The following is a 21920-nucleotide window of genomic DNA, read 5'->3' as shown; positions in this document are numbered from 1 at the left end:
ACTATGTTTGCTACCCTACAATCCGTCCTGCTCTGTAGTAAAATCAGCGATATTTGACCGTCCTGTTGCTCCCATTGAAATGTATACAGCCTATTTAAAATCTAAAACTTAACATTGTCCGTAGCCTGCTGCTGTTACCACTGTCCTGTTTGAAACGTAATGAGAGAAACTGGTTATTTTCTCATATGTGCATGTGCCGATATTGAACCCAAGGTACTAACTAGCTAACTGACTGGATGCCCATTAACCTTATAGCTCCTGTTGTGTGTGTGTGTGTGTACAGAGAGACAGCCAGGTTCATAATGGATATGAGGAAGTTTTTTCAAAAAAAGGAGCCACATTCAGGTAAAAGTGTTGTGTGTTTCAATATTTATATCTTTTATTAGATGTACATGTGGTTTAGTTATTTGCCTTTTGGTTGAAAGTACACTGAGAGAGGACTTTTTTATTAGTGATCTTAATAGTATTTTTGTAATCTAATTGAATATAATCTATTTGTGTATGATTGTCAGTCCAAAGAGGGAGAGAGGAAAGAGGAGAACATGAGAAGAAAGTACAAGGTCAGGAAGAACCAGGTAAGAAAACAGACAGGGAATACTAACAGGCAAAACAGAAACTGTTAAACTGGCAAAGGAAAAAAAAAAAGCAACTAATTTTACTCATATAATCTGGAAGTTGTGTTCTCCCTATATTAAAGCTGCTATACAGAATCTGCAAAACAAACTGGGTTGTCAGCCCTGGCACTGCATTACCTTATTGAACTTCAGTCAGAGGAAGTCACGGTTGCCAAAAACTTTTTGAAGCTCAAGAGTGAGGCTGGTGCCATTCCAGATATGTTAACATTGTACAATCTTCTGGATAATCAGATCTTCCCCACACTGAAAACTGTTATTCAGGTTGCCCTAACAAACCCAGTTAGCAGCTGTAGCTGTGAAAGGTCTTTTAGTGTCTTAAGTCAGCTCCATACCTGGCTGAGAAGGACCATGGGTCAAAGCAGACTCCAGCACCTGGCTGTGATGTCAGTTGAGAAAGAGATGCTTGAGAGAGCTGACCACCAAAATGTGATACAGATTTGCCAACCTCAAGGTGAGGCGACATAGGTTAAAAGAAAAGAAAAAATCTGCAGAGCCATAGTAGAATCTGCAGTAAAGATCTTTTCGTACATTGTATACATTGTACCATAGGCCAAGGTGTCTCAATTTTTAAAATGTTTTAATAATATTTTGTAAATTCAAGGACTCTTCTATTTTTGGAGTGTATTTTTATGTGTCTGTATTATATTATACATACACTTTAAAAGTGAATCTCTGTCCAAAAAATGCACTCAGTTTACTTTTTACTCACTGTGAGCATCATTCATTATTCTCCCGCAGTAATTAAGGTTAGGATATGTATTTTTTTTAAAAAAAATTCCAATCCATTCTTCTTTGGCAGTAGTAGTCTTTTGCAGCATTTAAATAACCTTTATCAGATTTGATGGTTTTGTTACAGACTTTTCAAAAAAGTGTTTTGCTTTTCTTTCACAAATGTGGGATTAAATTGTGTTAAAATGTACAAAACAGTGATGTCATGTTTTGTGACGATGACCCAGGCACAGAGAGACTTGATGAATTTAAGAATCTTATGATTTAACCCTTTAAAGCCGGTCGGAGCGGACACGCTCCGTTTTGCGTAACTATTTTTAAATCCCTGTAGCACTTCAACCACGTAAGCTAGCGCGATATTTTTTTTTGCATATGAAACCGGAGGAGTTGTACTTACATCTCATGCCATCAGCTTGTCCTAGGTCACAGTTTCCTTCCACATATAGCTTTGCAAAAACTGCATAAAAAGCGCTTGTAGCAACAAAAACATAATATTCCAGAAACACGCTTCGCCGATCCGATCAGCTGTTCGTAACACTTCCTACGTCCATCAGCGTGAACTCTCGCATGTCCGCCATGACCTGCCCGAAACCGGAAATGACGTCATTTTGCGGAAATGTAGGTTTTTTTACCACCAGGCCCTCATGAGCCTATACTGGTGTTTTTAAAAGTTATGTTTGACTTTATGACTTTCTGTGTCGTTTCTGGGATGCTTAGGACTCATATTGCACTGCTGGAAATACTTTATTTTGATGCATATGCTGCTTTTTTGCAAATTTGCATTATAATATTTATTTTCGTTTTTCCTGCAGTATATGTAAATTGGTGTATCTCAAAAATAAAACTATGAAGACACTTAAAATAAATTTCCTGTGGTGGGAAACTAGTTTGTGCAACTTTTTTGTCTTAAATTTCTCTAACTAGAAATATATGTTAAAAAACACAAACGATTTTCAAATTTTTTGTAGTTTATTGCACTTTTTTGCCATTTATGTACTTACTATGCACTTAATGCATACATATTATTAAAATTTGGGCTATAATGGTTGTATTGATGTATATCAACTTGAAATGCTCCCAAAAATGGCATTACAACATGTAAAAATATAATATAAGCTCTGGCGGACTTGGTTCTATGGTAGGTCTTAAAGGGTTAATAAAGAAATTTGCAGACTTGCACAGAGATGGTAAAATTATGATGACTGATAATGGAGATGAAGACAACAGACGATGAGGACAGGGAGGAACAGGGGTTTAAATGCACCAAGGAGACAGTCAGAGAGAACTCGGGACAACTGGAGACATTTAAGGATGCAGGGACTGACAGAGACAGGGAAGAAGTCTCATCGTGACGAGTAAAGTTTACCTTGTCTGGATGGGCAGCTCTCTGGGTGCTCAGCACCCCCAAAGCTCTGATCCTAGAATCGCCCCTGATTACCGCTTATCTCATTGGTCGAGGAAAGGTCGCTTGCGGAGAAAATACTGGAAGACAACAGATGACCACAACAAGAAGCATGGCCAACAGGGAAACAAACGCCGACACAGGTTATAACAGAAAATCTGTCGCTCGCTCTCCCTCTCTGTCTTTCACTCACACAGACACGCACAGCACCACCATCAACTTTGCTAAATTGCTAATGAAAAACATTGATCAGGCAGCTGTGATTGAGCAGCATTGTAAATCCAACTATTTTTAACGGTTGTTGTGGTCGTGATAATTTTGTGAGGCCACATCGAAAAGGCTCGGATGAGCTTTCCAAAGTTCTACAAGTTGTGCCTCCATCACTTGTATCCAGATCACACGCTGCACAGCTGTGCTGCTCCGTCTTTTTCACCGACGTTTACGTGTTTGCGCGTGAGCAGTGTGAGCGGCTGCGGTGACACCCTCACCAGCGATTGATGATTGGGAGCTGGTCGTGAGGTGCTTATTGCTTCTCGTTACCCCACGTATACTACACGATGCACGACGCACGATGAAGACCAGAATCGGGCCGATCACCAAATCGGTCGCACGACTCAAAAATCGTCTCAAAATGGGCCAAAAATCGCACAGTGTAAGCCCAGCATTAGACCAGCAATGTTTGTTCCCCTCCGAGAAAGGAAAAAAAGGCTGCAAAAGTACAGGGAGGAATGGGAAAAGGAAAACACCTGGCTGGAAAAGTGCACGATAACACCTATAAAGCGCACTGCACTGTGTGCCGGCGCACTTTTTCTATAGGCATGCTTCCAATGGTGGGCACATGAAGAACATGAGGGGCGTGAAAGCTCGGGGAACCCTTAACCAATATTTTGTCCACCAGGCCACGACAGAAGCAGATATGGTATGTAAACACTGGTTTGTTTGTTTTTAACCCTCTGGTTAAGGTCAATATGGGCATGTGCAGTGAATATCAGCGCTATGTGGCCAGAAGTGTGATAATATAATTTATTTTGTGTAATAAACAACTGCAAGGATAGATGATTACAACAAATAGATGACTAATACATAAAAGTAATACATAGATGAATAATGATGATGAGTTATGATGCGTAATCATGGGAACAAGCGGGTTTACAAACGGGAGCAGCTGATTAGCATTAGAAAAGCTGAAATAATGCCTCACTGTTACAAGAATATTTTTCTTTCTATTGTTTTCTATTAATTTATATAATTTTAAGTTAAGCAGGACAGAGTTCTTTTAAAGAAAGATTTACTTATATTCTCAAAAGTTAAGCATGACAGGCTTCTGTTTAAGAAAGAGACCTGTTTTATTGTGTTAATGTTGTCATTTTGAGCTAAAGATAAATGGCTAAATGATCATTTGTTTCCCATGTGTTCATATCACAAAGAATATGCATCTACTTAAATCAAATTCAAGTCAAATGGTTAAAAAAATAATTTCACACACAATAAAAGAGCTACAAAATTCACCACACTGGGAAGGGTGAAGACAACTGGGTTGCCCGGCCCTGGCCACGAGGTGTCCCTTATTTATTTTTCAGGGAGTTGGCAACCCTATGTGGAGTGTATAGTTAGTGTGTTGTGCTGTCTTGTGTAGTTGTTCTGTTGTGTAGTCGTTATTTTGTGTGTCAGTGAGGTAACTAATGAATGTCACTAAGGCACATTTGCAATGTAAACACTGTCACTAAGTAGAAAACCAGCGGAATGATACACCTCCTGCTGTCAGGCCTGCAGGTTTATCCCTGTGCTGTTCTCCTCTGTCTTTTGGCGTACAAACTTTTTTTTTTTTTACTGGCACACATCATTTGTGGGGCATCTTATTGCGAAACCTGATTGTTCTCTCATTTTAGTTTTAGTAATATTTTTAAATGGTTGTACAAAATGAAAAAACGGCAGGTGTATTGGCTGCATTTTTAGACAAATAGTTGTATATGTTTACAAAATGTACAATTTATATTTACTCAACATGTCTGTGGGTTTTTACAGTAAAAAATACTACTAAGATTTTACAAGTTCTTTGTGTGATTTCAGATCAGTAATACTAATGCAGTATGTCAGTGAAAAAAAACAACTAAATTCAGTTGAGCTGAAAAGAATGATACCAAACAAGGCAAGGGGAAAAAATAAAATGAAACAATCTGAGGGTGAAATACAAACGTAAACTCAAAAGGAATCAAAAATGGCCTGTTGTATTTCAGACCTCAGAGGGTTAATCCAACAAATCATGAAAAATTAGGTTTAAATTTTTGTTCATGACAATGCAGATTTCTGACATTTTGTGTAATTTAAGAATGTAACAATGTGATTGTTTTCTAACAAAAAACAGTGTGAAACTTAAGTTAGACTTGTGTTTGTAAATGAACCGCCCCATGTTGTGTAGTTTTCTGGAATTTATACTTATTGGGCTACATATTTATTTATTATACAGGCTATACAGTACATAAGATCAAAACTCACATGTTTTATGTAACTAAAGTGTGTAATTATGTGGGCTACAGACAATAATTAAGTTATAGACTATATTTATATGAAAAACGTGTATACTTACTGCATTTGAATAATTTTAACCATATGTAACCACCTGCATATGTGTTTGGGGGGAAAAAAAGGCTTTGATTTTGCCACCCCATTTGATTTCTTTGCCACCCTCATGCCACCCTAAGAAAATTTCTCTAGATCCGCCACTGATTGACATGTCATCATAAAAGTTCATGATCATGAAGAAATATTGCTAGTCAACACAGAAGAGCAAGAAAATGTTAACAACCACCACGATTAAGCAGTTTTAATGCCTGATACTTTTCCCTTTAGCCCAAGGTGTCAAACTAATTTTACACGGTCGGCCACATACAGCCCACTTTGATCTTAAGTGAGCCGGACCAGTGAAACTCCCTTTTCTGTCAGTGTAAAGAAGTTACATCCTTAACATTTTTTCTACGTGATAAAGAAAAAGCTGCTGTGACAAACGAAGAAATCTGGCAGCATGACTCTTTGGACTTCAGCTCATTAGCTCATTTCCCAGACTGTCCAGTTTTGTTTTGTTTCTGTTTTGTTGTTGTTGTTGTTGTTTGTGTTTTTTTTCATCATTTAATACTTTATTGCTTAATTATTTTATGTAGTATGAATGGCCATAAGGGAGGTTTTTAATCGGTTTGAAAAGCTGTAAAACTTATGAAAATACAGTTAAAGGTCGAAAATTTATGCTTGTGCTTGTTTGTGGTGAGCAGATCAAACAAGTTAAAGAATTATAAATGGCTTCAAGTATACATTCAGGTCTGTGAGACTCATTTAGATAATCAGACACTGAGCCATGGCTCTGTGGTATATGCAGACATTTCTGCATCTATGCCATTCAAAGACACTTTGTATGTAGTTTATTGTATGTAATATTGAATACTGAACTGTAACTTTAGTCTTTTTTAGGGAAGCATTTTTTATCCAGTGTTTTCATAAAATACTTTTTTATGCACTAATTTTTATGCATTTACTACTACTAGGGAGAACACAAGGTTTAAGAGGGTTTTTGTTTTGTTTTGTTTTTTAATATAGACCGCCACTTTCATAATGAATATTAGAAAGGTTGCTAATCACGTAATCTCCATCCAGATCGAAGTCTGTGGCTGACATGTTGCATTTAGTCAAAGTATGTAAAAATGTTCCCAGCAGATACAGAGAAGCAAGAAAATGCTTCATAGTTACCATTTTCCACTGATGTGACATCTTATTAGATTACACTCTACTTACAAGAAGCAATGCACTGCTTGTATGTGCAAGTTAAAACTATTTATCTCCAGCTTAGTGAGCTTAGTGATGCGTGGCTGTATAAAGATTTTTTAAAAAGTAGCTTAAGTAGAAACCTGCTGCCATAATGCCTCAAAGATAAAAGTTAACCCAAGAATCACTGAAAAAGCTTGTTATGTTTAATCAAGCCTGTCAGCAAACAGGCTAGATTAAACATATAAACGAATTTAATTATAGCATTCTCTTTAACAATACTTATTAGTTTACATGTAAATATGTTACAAATTTTATTTGGCCAAAAGTCAAGAATGTAGCAAAAATATCCTTTCTGTTAGAGGATGATAATTACACATCATATCTATTATCATTACTATTATCATAGTGTATCATATATATGTAATTTATCTAACATCTCAGCCGTTTCTTTTTTCTTTCTTTTTTTTTTTGTTAGTCAACATATTGAGATAGTATGAGTTTGTGAGTTACTCTGTGATTCCTGCAGAGCTGTTAACCTGGAACACATGCTTATGAACTTTTCAACGGTCTAATGTGTTGATTCTTTTGCCATTTAAGTTTTCCTATAGGGAACACATATGTATGATAGCAAAGATTTAGCTGGAAAGCAACATAGGGATACAAGCAAATACATGTACACAGTTTATATTATTAATTCAGGGATGTGTCTCTGGGTTATGTTTAAACGATACATCCTGCTACAGATAAGTTTGCATGACCTAAACTTTGGCCAAACAGGACATTGGAAATACCATTTAGATACACAACACTGTAAATGACAATGAAAAGTGACCAGACATAACCTGAAGTGTCACCATATTTCTCACGATATCGCATTGTATTTAAATATGAAATTATGTTTGTTCCTTTTGTGTCTTTTGTTTGAGTATTTTTATGTCCTTATGGGTTATCTTTCAGTTCAGTTAGAAGAGAAATGAAAATGTTATCTGTATCAAGTATTTACTAGAAACATATATTGTATAAAGAACCTAAACTGCACTCATGTGGGCAGATTTCTGTTATAAGACAAGATTAACCAAACAGCTGAGCAGAAAAAAACAAAACACACCACACAATTTGTTTCACTGAATGAAATGTACTGTTATCAAACCGTACAACATTCAAATGGTAAAATTAGTAAATGCTTTAAAACAATAAAATTAAACATATCACAGAATCTCACTAGACTGTTGGTTAATATATAGTCTCATAGATTTCAAAGTCATTGTATATTTAAAAACATAGTCTGCAGTAAAATTAACGGAAGTATAAGTTTAATGTCAAAAATATTCTTATTTAGTAACTTGAGTACAAAATAGAAAGCAACTGCTTCTAAACATATAACTCTTCTATAACTTTGAGGTCACACGTATATATCTAAAAATATTTCTGTTAAACTGGGTAAGTACATTACCTGAAAATCTATTCCTCAATAAAACAATAAAAACATCACAAGGTTAAGTCAAAAGATTTAAGAAAAAATAAACCCCCAAAACGTAACAAAAAAACAAAATGTATTATCACTTTACAAAAGATATACATTAAGCCTAAAATATGAAGCACATCACTACAGCCTGTTGTCTACCTATTGGCTAATGGTTTTGGTATAACTCTGAATAAGATTTTGAAAGTAACGCTGAGTGTTTTTTCGAGGTTGAAAAATTATAATATAACATTTAGGAAAGAAATACCACACCAGAAAGGAGTAGAGACTGGAGAGTACTGCCAGACTCTGCAGCGGCTGGATGTACTTGCCCTGATAAAGGATGTTTCCCGTGGCAAAGATGATCCAGGTGAGGATCAGCAGGAGGAGGCAAAAGGTTATTGCTTTGGCTTCGTTGTAATTTTTTGGGAGGTCTTTTCCCATGTAGGAAAAAACAAAGCAAAGAGCACACAATGATAAAGGTAAAACCAGAGAAATAGATGCTGCTTTAAAATCAATATCACAATCAAGTATGATTTTTGGGACTTTCCTAAACATTTCCTTGTTAGAACCTGGGGTTGCATACGTATAGTTAATAAGAAGGAAGATTGCCTGTGTCACAAATGCCACAGTGATGAACAGCCACTGTCCGTGATATTTCATCCACCAGCTGTGGAGTTTGGGTATCTGGGCTGCTATTTTGAAAATACAAACAATTTGAAAAGAACGCACAACAAAACAAGCTAAACAAACAGTGAAGAATAAGAGAAATGGTAAATATCTTAAGATACAGAAAGCAACTGTTGGTTCACCAAAATAAAAAAATACACTAAGACTAGACAGACTGAGACAACCTAAAATTAGGAAGCACATTGATCCTCCAGCAGATTTGACAACAGGTGTGTTGTAGTTCAGGGCAAAGAGAACAGACAAGGCCAGTGAGATGAACACCAAGATAAAGGCACCGACCATGATCACTATAGCCCAAATGTCTGTAAATGGTGTATACTCCTTCATCCACTGATTACATGATGTACTTCCTTCTTCTGACCATTCTGTGTCTTTACATTTGCTGCAGTTATAAGCATCTTCTGTTTTATGTAACAAAAGGACAAAAGGTTATTAGACTGATGTTAAAAAATATTTGCTATGAAGTAGGCTGATTTCATTGTATACAGTAATCACCAGAATAACATTAACATTACTTCTCATGTTACCTTTTATAATTCCAGATCACTATAGTTCTCCTCTTCATTTGGGAATTTAGTCTATTTCTCTCATGTACACATATTTACAGGAACATAGACAGACATTTTCTAATCAAACTAATTATTTTCAGATCCTGGATTTGAAAAAAATTTAATTCACTACTACTTCCCATAATAAAGAGGCACTGAGCATAAGAGTTCCTAGATATTTGTTGCTGCTGATATTTGTTTTTGTTATAGTTTATTTATCCAAGTAAAAGTCTCATTCAGGTGCAAGTCTCTTTTGCAAGAGAGACCTGGCCAAGAGGGCAGCATAAGTGTGCCCACTTTTACATTCAGATTTAGATTCTATCAGAGTCAACAGTGAACTTGTATGATGGAACAGTGAAATTGACATTTCTAACAAGAAAAATAAATTGTGCTTTTTTGGCACTTTATTGTTTGTTTTCATAACCTCCTCGATGGCAAGCAGAAGATACTTTGAATTCTTTTTGTGGAAACCAGGCAAATGGCTCCAATAACAAAGCTGGTTTAATAGAAGAGTGGCGTCAGATAGTGAATGAAGTGAGAGGTTTTACATTTGAACACTGAATCATGCAAAGCTATTCGAGTATAGTCCAACAAAAAATAAAGATAAATGTAAAGGTAAAGATAAGGGTTGTGTATGAGCATAATACTGACCACTTTAATCAGCACTTCCAAGTATTTAATCAGGAGCCTTTAGTATCAAGTCAATGTAAATATTATACCATTTTAGCCTTTAAAATGCCTTACTGCCTGAATATATTAAGTTAAGACTGACTGGGGCTTTTACTCTTTCTTCCCCTCACATAAAAATTATTTACCTGTGATGTTGATATAGGTCCCATTTGGACAGATTGTGCAATTGAAGCAACATTTGTGGATTCCATCTTGTGTTTTCTTGTACCCTACATCACATTCTTTAGAACACACTGAAGTAGGCACCTGCATAAAATCAAATGTAAGGACAGCAGAGAGAATACTGTGAAGGACAGAGGTAAACAAATAGGGAAGCACTGTAATGAATGAATTCAATGTTTACAATTTGACCATGTTTTGTAAAATCTACTTGAATTTGCATATTATAGCAAGACAGCGCCTCAAATAACCTGATTAATATTCACAACTAGCTACACACTTCCATTGAGAAGTGTGGAAACAAAAACATTGGGTTACTCAATGTAATCCCTGGTTCTTTGATAACAGAGTCAGGTGTTTCACTATAGAATCTTGCTTTGGTGTGACCAACTGCAGACGTCATTCTAAGCAGATTTCCTGAGATAGAGCAGTCAGGCCCCAGATACTCCATACACTATGCGGGTTCCAAGCAGCTCTTTTCCAGGTTGATTTTAAAGCTGAGGTCAGTGAGATGATTTACCACCAACCTGGAGTTGCTGGGGTAGGCAGAGATCGAAAGCGTCTCCCTCTTGCTTTCTATGAGTCCTTGTCTCTCTTATTTTCTCCAAGGCTGGGCCAAAGAGACCCTTGGTTGGATCACAGGCTATGTCCATGACTTCAGCCTTCTGAGCATCACCCAAACTTGACAGGTTTAGTCATAAGGCTCTGTCACTTGAGACTGCAAGGTTATTTACATGCCCACAACCTTGCACTGCTCCCCTAGAGGGTGAAGGACGAGATCATTCACCACCCAAATTTCATCTCAAAGGGCAATTTGAAGAGCCTGAGTCCAGCTGATGGTCCATGTCTTCTAGAATTTCTGCCTGATAGCAGTGTGACTAAGAGAGCATACTGACTGTGCTGCATACTTGTACATCCTTTGATAAATAGAGGCAGTGAGGCGATCTGTCTTACTAGGCAGAGATATCCTACACTGTAAAATGTAATATTGTGTTTAATTAAAAATATTAAATAGGCTGAACTCAATTTTTATCAATTTGTTATCAGAACTCGATTTAAATAAGTTACCAGTACTTTTTATGCAAAAACGCTGATAAACTCAATTTATTTGAGTTGTCTTAACTTAGAAAAACTAAGTAAGCTGGAAGTTTTGCTTCTCAGTGCGGAAGGATGAAAGATGTGTTTTGAAAATGCCACGTGACTACCGTCCTCCTCCCTCCCGGATCAGTCCGCATGTTCATGGCGCCAGCATTTGTTATGGAATATATTGAGCAAACCTGGAGATATTACTGTTGTCATTGCTGTGGATCTTTACTGACTTGGTGAGTAAATGTTTACTCTTATTCAAACTGATTTTGTGGCTTCTCTTAGTTTAGCACCAGGTTTCTAATCTTGCTAGCTAGTTAGTGTTAGCCTAGCGTTGCTGCTGCCGCTGGGCTCATGTTACTTAAAAATTAACAATCACAGCTTTAAAAACCTTACATAAAACTATGTCTGTGAAATTTTCTGTTGATTGTTTGAAATAAAAAAGTGAGATAAGAGCCCAGACAAAATTCTTCGGGAGGTGCAGCTGTTAGGGGTGGGGTATGGGGGATATTTTCAATCCATAGCCATGACTAACTAACTAACTAACTATATATATCATGTTTAACCTGAGTAGTAAAAGACTGCAGGGGGGTTGAAAACAATACGCCAGGAGTTAGCTGTGCTAGCTGACTCTATCAAGCCTTGACCTCCCGGTCAGCTATCGCGCTGGTGGATAACAGAGCTCTCCGAAAACGTGGAAGCACTTCTGCAAATATGTGATATTTTGATAAATTAAGTAGATATTTGAACATTACACAGCTACATTCTCGCCTGAAAATATCTTAAAAGGTTATTTTGTAACCCAGAAAGGGTAGTCTGGGGAAAAGGAGGATCGCATTTGTCGGCCACGGTTGTCGGAGCCTGTGCGTACTTGATGGCGGAGGAGCGCGGCTAAAAAACGTATTACTTTTTCCGGGTCACAAAATAAACTTTTAAGATATTTTCAGGCGAGATTGTAGCTGTGTAAAGTTCAAATATCTGCTCGATTTATCAAGACATCACATATTTGCAAAAATGCTGCGACGTTTTCGGAGACGTCCATTTGTTGTTCATGCTTTGTGGCAGCTTTTGAACATCTGTGGCATCTACTAATGTCAAATCTAGCCTTTAAGCAAACTCTATGTTACAATGATTGCACAGCCATTAAGGATCAAATCAGTTTCTGAAAAATGTTCTGTTTTTTCTCCCTCTGCTTGCTTCTTACTGTCTTTGAGGCTCGGGACCAGCACACTGCTGTTGGACAGAAAGACATCAACTCAGTGGTAAGTATTTTGGTTTTCCAATATATTAGCAACTGTCAGTGACATTTATATTAATCAGGCTGAACTTTAATCATACTTTAGATCGGCCTGTTTTACTTATTGTTTTATTTGTGCTTTGGTTTGGGGAAGTTGCTTCTTTACTGATCTTTTCCTGTCTTCTGTTATTAGACTTGAGATATGACTGCACTATGCTGTTGCTGTGACTCCAGTTAATTCTACAAGACATGCTGTGTAAGTAAACAAACAACAACAGTTTGGTCTGCATTTCTTGAAAGATCACATCCCCCAAACTTAGTTTAGAGGGTCTACACTGTATATAGTGAAGTCTGCAAGTTTTCTAACAGCAAAATTTGTTTTGTGCCCAAATCATTTTGCACATCATTAGAATGAAAGTTATTGGCCATGTTTGCACAGCCCTTTTTAAAATGATGTTTTCATGACATTATTGTGTGTTGTGTGGTGGTCAGGGCTATCCAGACTGACAATTGGGACATTGAATGTCACCTCTCCGGTGGGGAGGGAGCCTGAGATTGTCTAAATTGGAGTCTGTTTTATACCAAATGCATAAAAAAATGTTTTAAGAAAGCAATCAAGTTCATGTTCCAAAAAATATGATTGTTTGCTTGCAGGACAACAGGAGAGATGAGTCCTCCGTCACAGATGGTGTGGTCAGTGAAGATGGTCGCCTGCAGGTTCAAGCTCATTGCATCTCCAACCCACATCCACTGCCACTGTACTTAAGGGAAGTTAAAGACTTTCTTCTGCACCTACATTTGGATCACCTCGATCCATGACAGTCATTCAGGCAGTAATACCTGGACTGGGAACAAGCCATCCTTAAAATAATACAACATTCCAGCTCATGTGTTGGAATGAAAAACAAATGTGTTGTTTAAATTAGAGACTGCACTTGTGACAGAACAACAAATATTTTATTTTGATTATATAAGTAATGTAAGTACAAAACAAACTTGTGGTAGACCTAAACTTATTTTCAGAATAATTACATCTGAGACTTTGTTTCATTGTAAGATTATAACAGTGATGGCAATATAATTGTTTGTTGTTCAGCAGAACTGTGTCCAGTATGTTGGCTGTTATACTTTGTTGTGTTTGAAAATAAAAGTTGGGCTCATTTTATCATCATTACAAAAAGTGTTGTTAATTATTTTTAGTCATAATCAGGTTACCACAAATTGTTTTTTCATTTAGTTGAACTTGAAATGTTTGTCAGTAGGTAAACAATTAGTATTGTACAGTCAGAAATATCAAGTTATTCTTAATACTAGAGATGGCACGATACCACTTTTTTATGTCCGATACCGATACCGATATCATAAATTTGGATATCTGCCGATACCGATATTAATCCGATATAGTGTGTTTTTTAATCAATAAAACTGTTTTTTTTTAATATCTTGCTGCATTTTGTATAAGTTCATACTCAAGTTTAAATAAACAACAACACTAAAGCTATTCTGTTATACCTGTATGTAAAAAATACACTGCACCCAAAATATTTCATAGTTCAGCAATACTGATCAATCTAATAAACTTAAACCTACTCCATCCTCCCTATTCTGGTATTTTAAAGAGTACTTAGCAGAAATATTAAGCAACCTAACTAATAGGGTTGCAAACTCCCAGCAAAAAAAAAAAAAAGGGAACCACCCCCCACCCTCCACCTCATGATGCTTAATCGACGTAATAAACTTTAATTTGATGCAGTGTGAAAAAAATGCACAGAAATAAATTATTTTTCAAGAATAATTAAATATATTCAACATCTTTCTTCTACAGAATTGCAGACTGCACAGATGGTACTTTCCCAAAGGAAAAAGTACTATAGCTTACTAGGGTATATTAGACTTAACAGTTACTATATACAGTAATGGACTTCTATACATTTTACATCAGATTAAAACTTTGGGTGTAAGATTCAGATAATTATTTATTAAAAGCTAGACATTTTAAATGAGAATAAGAAAGATAAGTATGTCTTTGTGCCCCCTTTTCCCTGTTAATGCCCTATCGGCCCCCCTGGCTAAACTTTGCTAGATCCGCCCCTGCACAGTTACCAGCCGTCAGCTACGTAGAAAAGGATCCTGGTGTAGAAAGTAATATTAAATAAATTCTAACAACAGCTTATCAAGGTTAAACGTGCTGCTGTTGTTCAGCCGCTGGTTTCCTCTTTCTGGTGCAAAGTGGGCCAAAAACAAAGAAGAGAGACGGACTCGCGACAGAAAAGCCGATCAGCTGATCATTAAGCAGTTTCACGATTGAAGTAGCAGCAAGAGAGGGAGAGAGAGAGAAGAGGCTCCATATATCGGTTGTTAAGCTTAACGTAGGTACGCTTTACAAACATTCAGAGATGAACTTACACACTTGCTTTACTTCTCTCTGGGATAACTTCCTCGGAGATGAAATGCTGGATTGCTAGCGAGGCTACAAATAAACACAGCCGCTCTATCACGTGAGCACACTGCTTCGAAGTGCTACGGTTACAAGCCGAGTTACGTCGTGTCGCAAGTTTTGTGAGATGCTTTTTTGATATTTAATGGATCGGATTACATTTTTTAATTTCTCGCCGATATCCGATCCAGTAATTTAGGTCAGTATCGGACCGATACCGATACTTAATATCGGATCGGTCCATCTCTACTTAATACTGCAGACTTGCAATGTATAAGTTGTCTTAACAGTCATCTTAAGTAAGCTTTACTTAGTTTTTTTGAGGCAACGAGTTTCCTCAATTTTTTTGAGTTCTGGGAACTAACACGGCTGTACAGTGTACTCAAAATGAGTAAGTTACCCTAACTTGGTCATCTTACGTAAACTTGATCCAATTTTTTTGAGTTCTGGGAACAAATGAGCTTGTACAGAGTACTCAAAATAAATAAGTTGTCCTAACTTAGTCATTTTTAGCTAAGCTTTACTCAATTTTTTTGAGGCAATGAGTTTCCTCAATTTTTTTGAGTTCTGGGAACTAATTAGATTTTACAGTGTAGAAGAAGCTGAGATTGCCCTGTGGTTAGGGTGAAGGTGATAAGCTACTGAAGGCTCCACCACTGAGGGTTCAGTGAGCCCCAGCTCACTCATCCTTTGCATGTCCAGCTTAGAGTAGCCCTTGGTCGGTGACTTGCTTCTCAAAGGTCTTGACCAGTAGTGGCTCATTTCTTTCACATGAGCAGGGACTGCTAGCAGAAGTTGCTTACCTGGTGTTAAGGTTGGTGGGAGCCTCTTACATTCATACAGATCATGTTCTGCCCCTTCAGCATCCTGGGCTGCTGGCCATGGGATACCTAGCTTGGCAGCAACCTGTATGCAGACCTCATACATGTTGCTGTCTATTGGTGGTGAATCTTTGGCCCTTTGGCACTTGGTGGCCTAGACTGCTGGGCAGATAAGGTGGGGTAGTTGTCCTCCTCCTCTATGTCCTCTAGGTTGAGGAGGTCAGAGCTGGCATTACCCTCCGTATCCTTGACACACAGCTCACCCATGTTTGATCGAGGAGGCCCTTGAACAATAGGGGTATGAGCGTGGACTCTTTCTCCATGATGTCCATCCAGCTCCCAGTGGCTTGCATACAATGGATATCACTCGTAGCAGTAGTGGCTGAGAAGCCTGAGCATGTTTAGTGCCCATAAAAACGATGGCCATCAGATGATTGTCCGTGCCCGAATTGGTGGCACAGCGTGATGCAGGCATGGGTGGGATGCAGCGTCTTTGGGCTTTGGTTCTGACCAAGGGGTTAGGAGCCATAGGCATGGTTAACGGAAAGGGGTGAGACTAAGCTACACCAGGCTCGTAATAACATGTTAGCCCATTCGTAGCTAGTCCTAGCAGTGGGGGTTATATCTGAGCTAGTCGCCATGGGAGTCAGCTTACTATGACACAAAAGGCAATTCAGCTAACAATCTAATGTTAACCAATTAAGCTACCAGACTAATGCTAGCTGAACCCTAGGATCAACTAACAAGTTAATGTTAGTGTGACAGTAATACCCTCTGTAGCCTACTAACTAATTGCAAATTCTAGCAGGACACTGACAAAAAGACTCGCAGTAATGCATTAGCCCGAGTTACACAAAAGTTGGCTTACTCGCTAACTAAAACTTAAAAATCAATGGAACAACTCATCTCGACGCAATCGCGGTTCCACAGTGTGTAACTATAAGCACACTTCTTTCAAAGGACTTACTCCGAACAATCCAGACTGGGACTGGAAAAATGTGTTTGGTGATGTACTTCTCTATGGGACACCAGAGAACTGTTAAGCAGGTAACCAAGCTAGCCTGGTCCCGCTAAAGGAGCTGAATGTAGTACCTCCCGGGAAGAAAGCAAGAATGAGTTAGGAGGGGTTAGATTGAGGGGACAGAGCCCTGAACATAACTTGACAAGGTGTCAATGGAGCTTCTGAAGCTGGCCACACCAAGGCAATTCCCAATAGTGAAAAACCGAGCAAAGTTAGAAAAAGAAACAGGTATTTTTGATGTACTTTGTAAACTTACTTGTCCAGTTGTGTGCCACTTAATTTTGTCACTGTTGATGGAGAAATTAAATGATCTGTGAAAATTATAATAGCCAACCTCATGTACATTGCCATCAAGGTCCCAAAAAACTATTGCATATGATCCAAACATGGGGTCACCATTCTCATCAGACTGAACAGTTTGGTTTAAAAGAGGAAAATTTAACTTCCTTAGCTCTGTCAGAACCTGAGAGAGAAACACAAAGATTATATTATTATGTTTTTATACTTGATATGTTACAAAATGTAGAGCAGGTCATCTACTAATTGTAAGGCTGTTAGTATGATCCCTGGTTGATCCACTCTACATGCTAAAGTATCTTTTGGTAAGACAATGAAACCCAACTTGTTCCTGTTGTGTCCATCTTAGTGTGAATGTTAGATAAAATGCATGTAGATGTAGAAAAAAAAGTGCTTGCATGAATGAAATGTGTGGTTTCTCAAGTACGGTGGAAAAGTGCTATATAAGAACCAGTGTTGGGCAAGTTACTTTGAAAAAGTAATTCAATTATAGTTACTAGTTACTTCTTCAAAAAAGTAACCGAGTTAGTAACTGAGTTACAATATTCTAAAAGTAATTAATTACTTGAAAAGTAACTATTGCGTTACTTTAAAAAAAAAAAAAAAAGTTTAACCCTCTGGGGTCCAGGGTATAATTGGCCATTTTTTACTACTTTTGATTTTCCCTCCACATTTTACCTTTAAAAACTATTTCCTTTGCCTTGTTTGGTATCATTCTTTTCAGCACAACCTCATGTGTCTGAATTTACAGTTATGTTTTCATGTTGACATACTGTATTAACACAATTGATCTAAAATCAGACAAAAAACCATAAAATCAGAGTAAAAAAAAAGTTATATTTTTACTGTAACAACCACAAACATCTTTAATGAATCATATTTCATAACTTTAAATGCAAATATAAATTGTCAATTTTAAAATCCTATGCACAAGTTTTGCAAACAAAGTTATTTGCATCCATTTACCTTTTACCTTGATTTTTTAAATAACCATTTTTACAGAACAATCAGCTGTTCTTCAATACGATGCCACACAAATTATTTGTGCCACTCCAAAAAAATAATTTCTATCCACTATAAAGGAGAACATCACAGCCTGATACCTGCAGGTCTGAGAGCAGCAGGTTTTCCCTCCTGTTTCTACCTGGAGACAGCAGTCGCCTCATTGTTCTGACACACAACACAAAATTATCCACAACACTACACACTAACTACACAAGACAACACATTAACTACACACTCCAAACATGCTAAACGTCACAAATCTCTCACATCTCAAAACTCGCTCTCTCTCTCTCTCCGTCACTCCTAAAACTTCCCCTGTTTTTTTTTGTTTGTTTTTTTTGCTCATAAGCAGAGAGTGCTTGCTAGCGCTAACGTGGCGAAACTATTGAGGAAAAAACGCCGCGTATATATTGTTTATCATGACCCTGGTTTTACGTGGCCCATCAACACAATTTAAAACTGGTATATATCACCTTGTTGCTTTGTCTTTAAGTGGTCATGTGATTGGCTTACCACGACTACTTTATTCTTCCTCAGTCAAACAGCAGCACTCATGCGATTGTTTTGCCCCCCGAGCTCCAGGTGTTGTGCCAAAAAGTGATCACCGGGCAGAAAGTGATTGCCGCCCATGGGAGGGCGCAGCTGCTTAAAGCTGTAGCGTCCAGATTACTTACGTAGTCAGCTACTTCCGTGCAACTGATATAAGATGCGGTAAGCTGAACACAGCTTCAACCGTCTGTTTGTTGAAAAATAGTAACGGACCACGTTTCCTTGTTAGTAACTGTAACGGCGTTGTAACGATGGGAATAGTAATTAGTTAGATTACTCGTTACTGAAAAAAGCAACGCCGTTAGTAACGCCGTTACTTGTAACACCGTTATTCCCATCACTGATAAACCAGTCCATTTACCTTTCTAATAGCTTTTACAGAGGTGGCAATACACTTACTGAATTATCACATTTTGTGTAGTACTTACCATATGGGGGTAGACTGTAATATTTTCTTTACATCCGTCAGCTCCACATTGTAAGACATTGTGTAAGGCATGAGCAATGGAATACACGGCAGAATAAACAGGAAAAGAGAACGATGGATCTGCATCAATGATTTCCTCAGCAGTCAGGCTGCTGCAGTTGCAAATCTGATTACAAAGCTTCTGTTGTTTTGCATTTTCACAGTGAGTCTGAGCTTTGAAAGAATAAATAAACTCACTGAAACCAGGTATTGTCATGTTTGGCTCAGCAACACCAAGTACAGTTCCAATATTTTTGATTCCTTGCATCTGGTCTCTTATCTTTTTGTTTAGGGACCATGTATCAGTTGCTATCCACACCTTGTTTCTAACATTTATTTGTTTCACTGACTTCATGAGTTCTTCAACTGTCCATTCAGATGCAAGCACAATAATGACATTTACATTTTGTGCATTGATCTGTTTGAATATTGCTTTGTAATCTGAGTATTGATCAAGGGCTTTGTTATAAGCCAGGCAGATGTCAGTGTCCTTGATTTTCTTTAGAAATAATTGTAGACCATCTAGGCCATAATCATCATCAACATAAAGTAAAGCAACCCATTTCCAGTTGAATTCTGTCAAAATGCTAAAAATGACTTCAATTACATCTTTATTGGGATGCACTGTTCTCATGAAAGAGGGATAATTCTGTTTTCTTGAAAAGATTGAACTGGCAGCTCCATAACTGACCTGTTAAAAGAGTGACAGAAAAAATGTCACCATAGCTTGTCACAATAACACATTAATCTATATTGCTGACAGCTACCATGATTTTTAAAACTAACTAACTAACTATAACAATTCATTTTACTATTTTGACCTGGAACCTTTTTTTTTAATTAAAGAAATAGATATGAAATATTTTTCTTACTATGCATTTGTATTGCAAAATGTGAAAGTAAATAAGAGTTCATAGGTTTACCATTGGAATGAGATCCATCATGAACAGTGGGGCTACAGCTTGTGTCTGAGGGCTTGTGTAAGTCCCGACCACTGCTATCACTTTGGACAAATTCCTGTGTGGTTCTTCCAGAGGTTGGATTAAACCATTAACAGAGATTAGGTTGAAAGGTCCTGGGAAACTCATAGTATCTGTGCAGTGGTCAAATATTTCATAGCCAAGTGACACATTTGGCAGTAGTTTGGTAGAATTGTTGATTTCTTCTACAGAAAATCTCATCAACTGAAACCTCCGATAACTGGACAGAATTAATGGTGTACTGTGGGAAGATGAAGGACAGTAATAAATTCAATTTTACTGCTGTTTATACACAGTAAATATTTGCAATTCTGAAGATGTATTAACAGTTTAAATACATGAGCAATGTTGATAATCCAGCATTTTCACAGAATTAAGGGAAATATTCCAAATCCAGCTATTGGACTAAAGTTAAACCTTAGAGTATTAAATAATAGCCATTTTATATGTGTGTTTTATTTATTTATTTTTTATCACAAAAGGTATCCAGTTTAACTTACCTGGAGCAGTCAATGGCTTCTGGTCTGTATTGATGAACAGAGCTATTGACATGATGAATATTAAAAAGTCCGCCTATTAAATAATCTCCTTCTCGTTGAAACTCAGATTCTGGGACAGTGCATTGATCAAAGGCATGTAGAAAGCACTCAAGCATACACAGATAAGCAAGAATGTGTTTCATTCTTAAAGAACTATTTGCCAGTCTACTGTGAACTATAACAGAATTTGACTATACCTGAAGTTAGGATAGACTGGAAATGGTTGAGCCTCTGTGATCATTTTCATGGAGGACGTATGCTGAATGCCTGTGGTTCCAGAATTAACAAATCAGTATGCAAAAATGGTCTCAGCAAATGCAGCAGGTGAATGGCCCTTTTGTCTTATTAATCTGATGACACTAGGGGAAGCAAACATTACATTTTCAAATGTCAGTCATGTGTCTGATAAATGAAAAGATATCAAGCAAATTCATTCTCTTGCATGCTGTCAGGAAAACTGTTTTCTCTTTCTACTTTAGTATATAGGAGGATGCTACCTTTGCATAAACAAATGTTAGCAGGGCTTGAAACACATAAAAACAGCATTACTCAGAACTGCAACACTTGAGGTTAAACTAGCTTCAAAATCATTTTAAGACAACTCTTTAAAGAAAATTAACTGCTGCAATGGAAGTTTATCAGTCAAGCTTGGAAAAATTAGTTATTGTATTTAATATATTTTTAGAAGTCAAAATTAAAGACATAACCTTGTGGGACAGGAATAAGGTATGGATGACATTCAGACAACGATATACAAACAAATATATAAAAATGCATTGAACTCACTATCTTTGCTTTCCCCCAAAATGCTAGATCCTTTACAAAATTAGCTTTGCATTACATAATCACTCAGCGGTTCTAACAAAAATAATTTGCAATTTCTCTTGGCAACCATGTTTAATTCACACCAGAATTTAAATTCAGTCAACTTCCTGATGAAAGAGTGGAACTTGTTTCGTTTGGTAGGAATGGATGAGCTCTAATTTACACTAGATATAGGCTGCTGGGTAAGTTCAAGATTTGCAGATTCCATAATAACAACAGCAATCTTGATTTAAGAAAAAGGCCTATTCCAGTGGCTTACATTTAGATAAACAGCTAACTCTGCTAGTTACTGCTGTGAACTCTTCACTTCTAGGCAATCACTTGCTCATCAAAAGTTCCACTTCCTTTAATGTTAATGTAGTGCATTTATTTTTTTATCTATCTCATTGTTAAAATACACACTGTCAACCAACCTTTTTTTCATGAATTCCAACTCAAACTCAAATATAGAAGTGTTGAATACATTTGATTTTTTAGAGAAATTTTTCATAATGAATAAAAAGTTATGTCAAGAAGTCAAATCAACAAATTGGGAAACACCCCAAGAGGCACCACCTATTTTGAAATACATTCTGTGTATGTACCC

General features: G+C 37.2%; 1 protein-coding gene across 1 annotated transcript; it reads right to left on the bottom strand.

Moving 5' to 3' along the window:
* Positions 1-8146: 8146 nt before the first annotated feature.
* On the bottom strand, positions 8147-20652 carry LOC134618910 (taste receptor type 1 member 1-like). Its single transcript, XM_063464530.1, has 6 exons — positions 20471-20652; positions 19914-20211; positions 18953-19681; positions 16930-17136; positions 10038-10158; positions 8147-9075 (listed from the first exon to the last, which is right to left on the bottom strand). Exons 1-6 carry the CDS (start codon positions 20650-20652, stop codon positions 8147-8149), a joined length of 2466 nt encoding a protein of 821 aa, XP_063320600.1.
* Positions 20653-21920: the final 1268 nt, after the last annotated feature.

Source organism: Pelmatolapia mariae, linkage group LG20, assembly GCF_036321145.2.
Source record: "Pelmatolapia mariae isolate MD_Pm_ZW linkage group LG20, Pm_UMD_F_2, whole genome shotgun sequence".
Taxonomy (NCBI): domain Eukaryota; kingdom Metazoa; phylum Chordata; class Actinopteri; order Cichliformes; family Cichlidae; genus Pelmatolapia; species Pelmatolapia mariae.
The sequence above is the reverse complement of the archived record's forward strand: the minus strand, read 5'-3'. Positions and strand labels throughout refer to the sequence as shown.

Bases quoted from the DNA above. Each gene is read 5' to 3' on its own strand.
- LOC134618910 (XM_063464530.1), bottom strand. From the start codon at position 20,652: ATGAAACACATTCTTGCTTATCTGTGTATGCTTGAGTGCTTTCTACAT. The intron at 20,212-20,470 runs GTAAGTTAAACT...ATCTTCCCACAG, and splicing joins GAAGCCATTGACTGCTCCAG to TACACCATTAATTCTGTCCA. The intron at 10,159-16,929 runs GTAAGTTTACAA...GATTTTATGCAG, and splicing joins AGTGGCACACAACTGGACAA to GTGCCTACTTCAGTGTGTTC.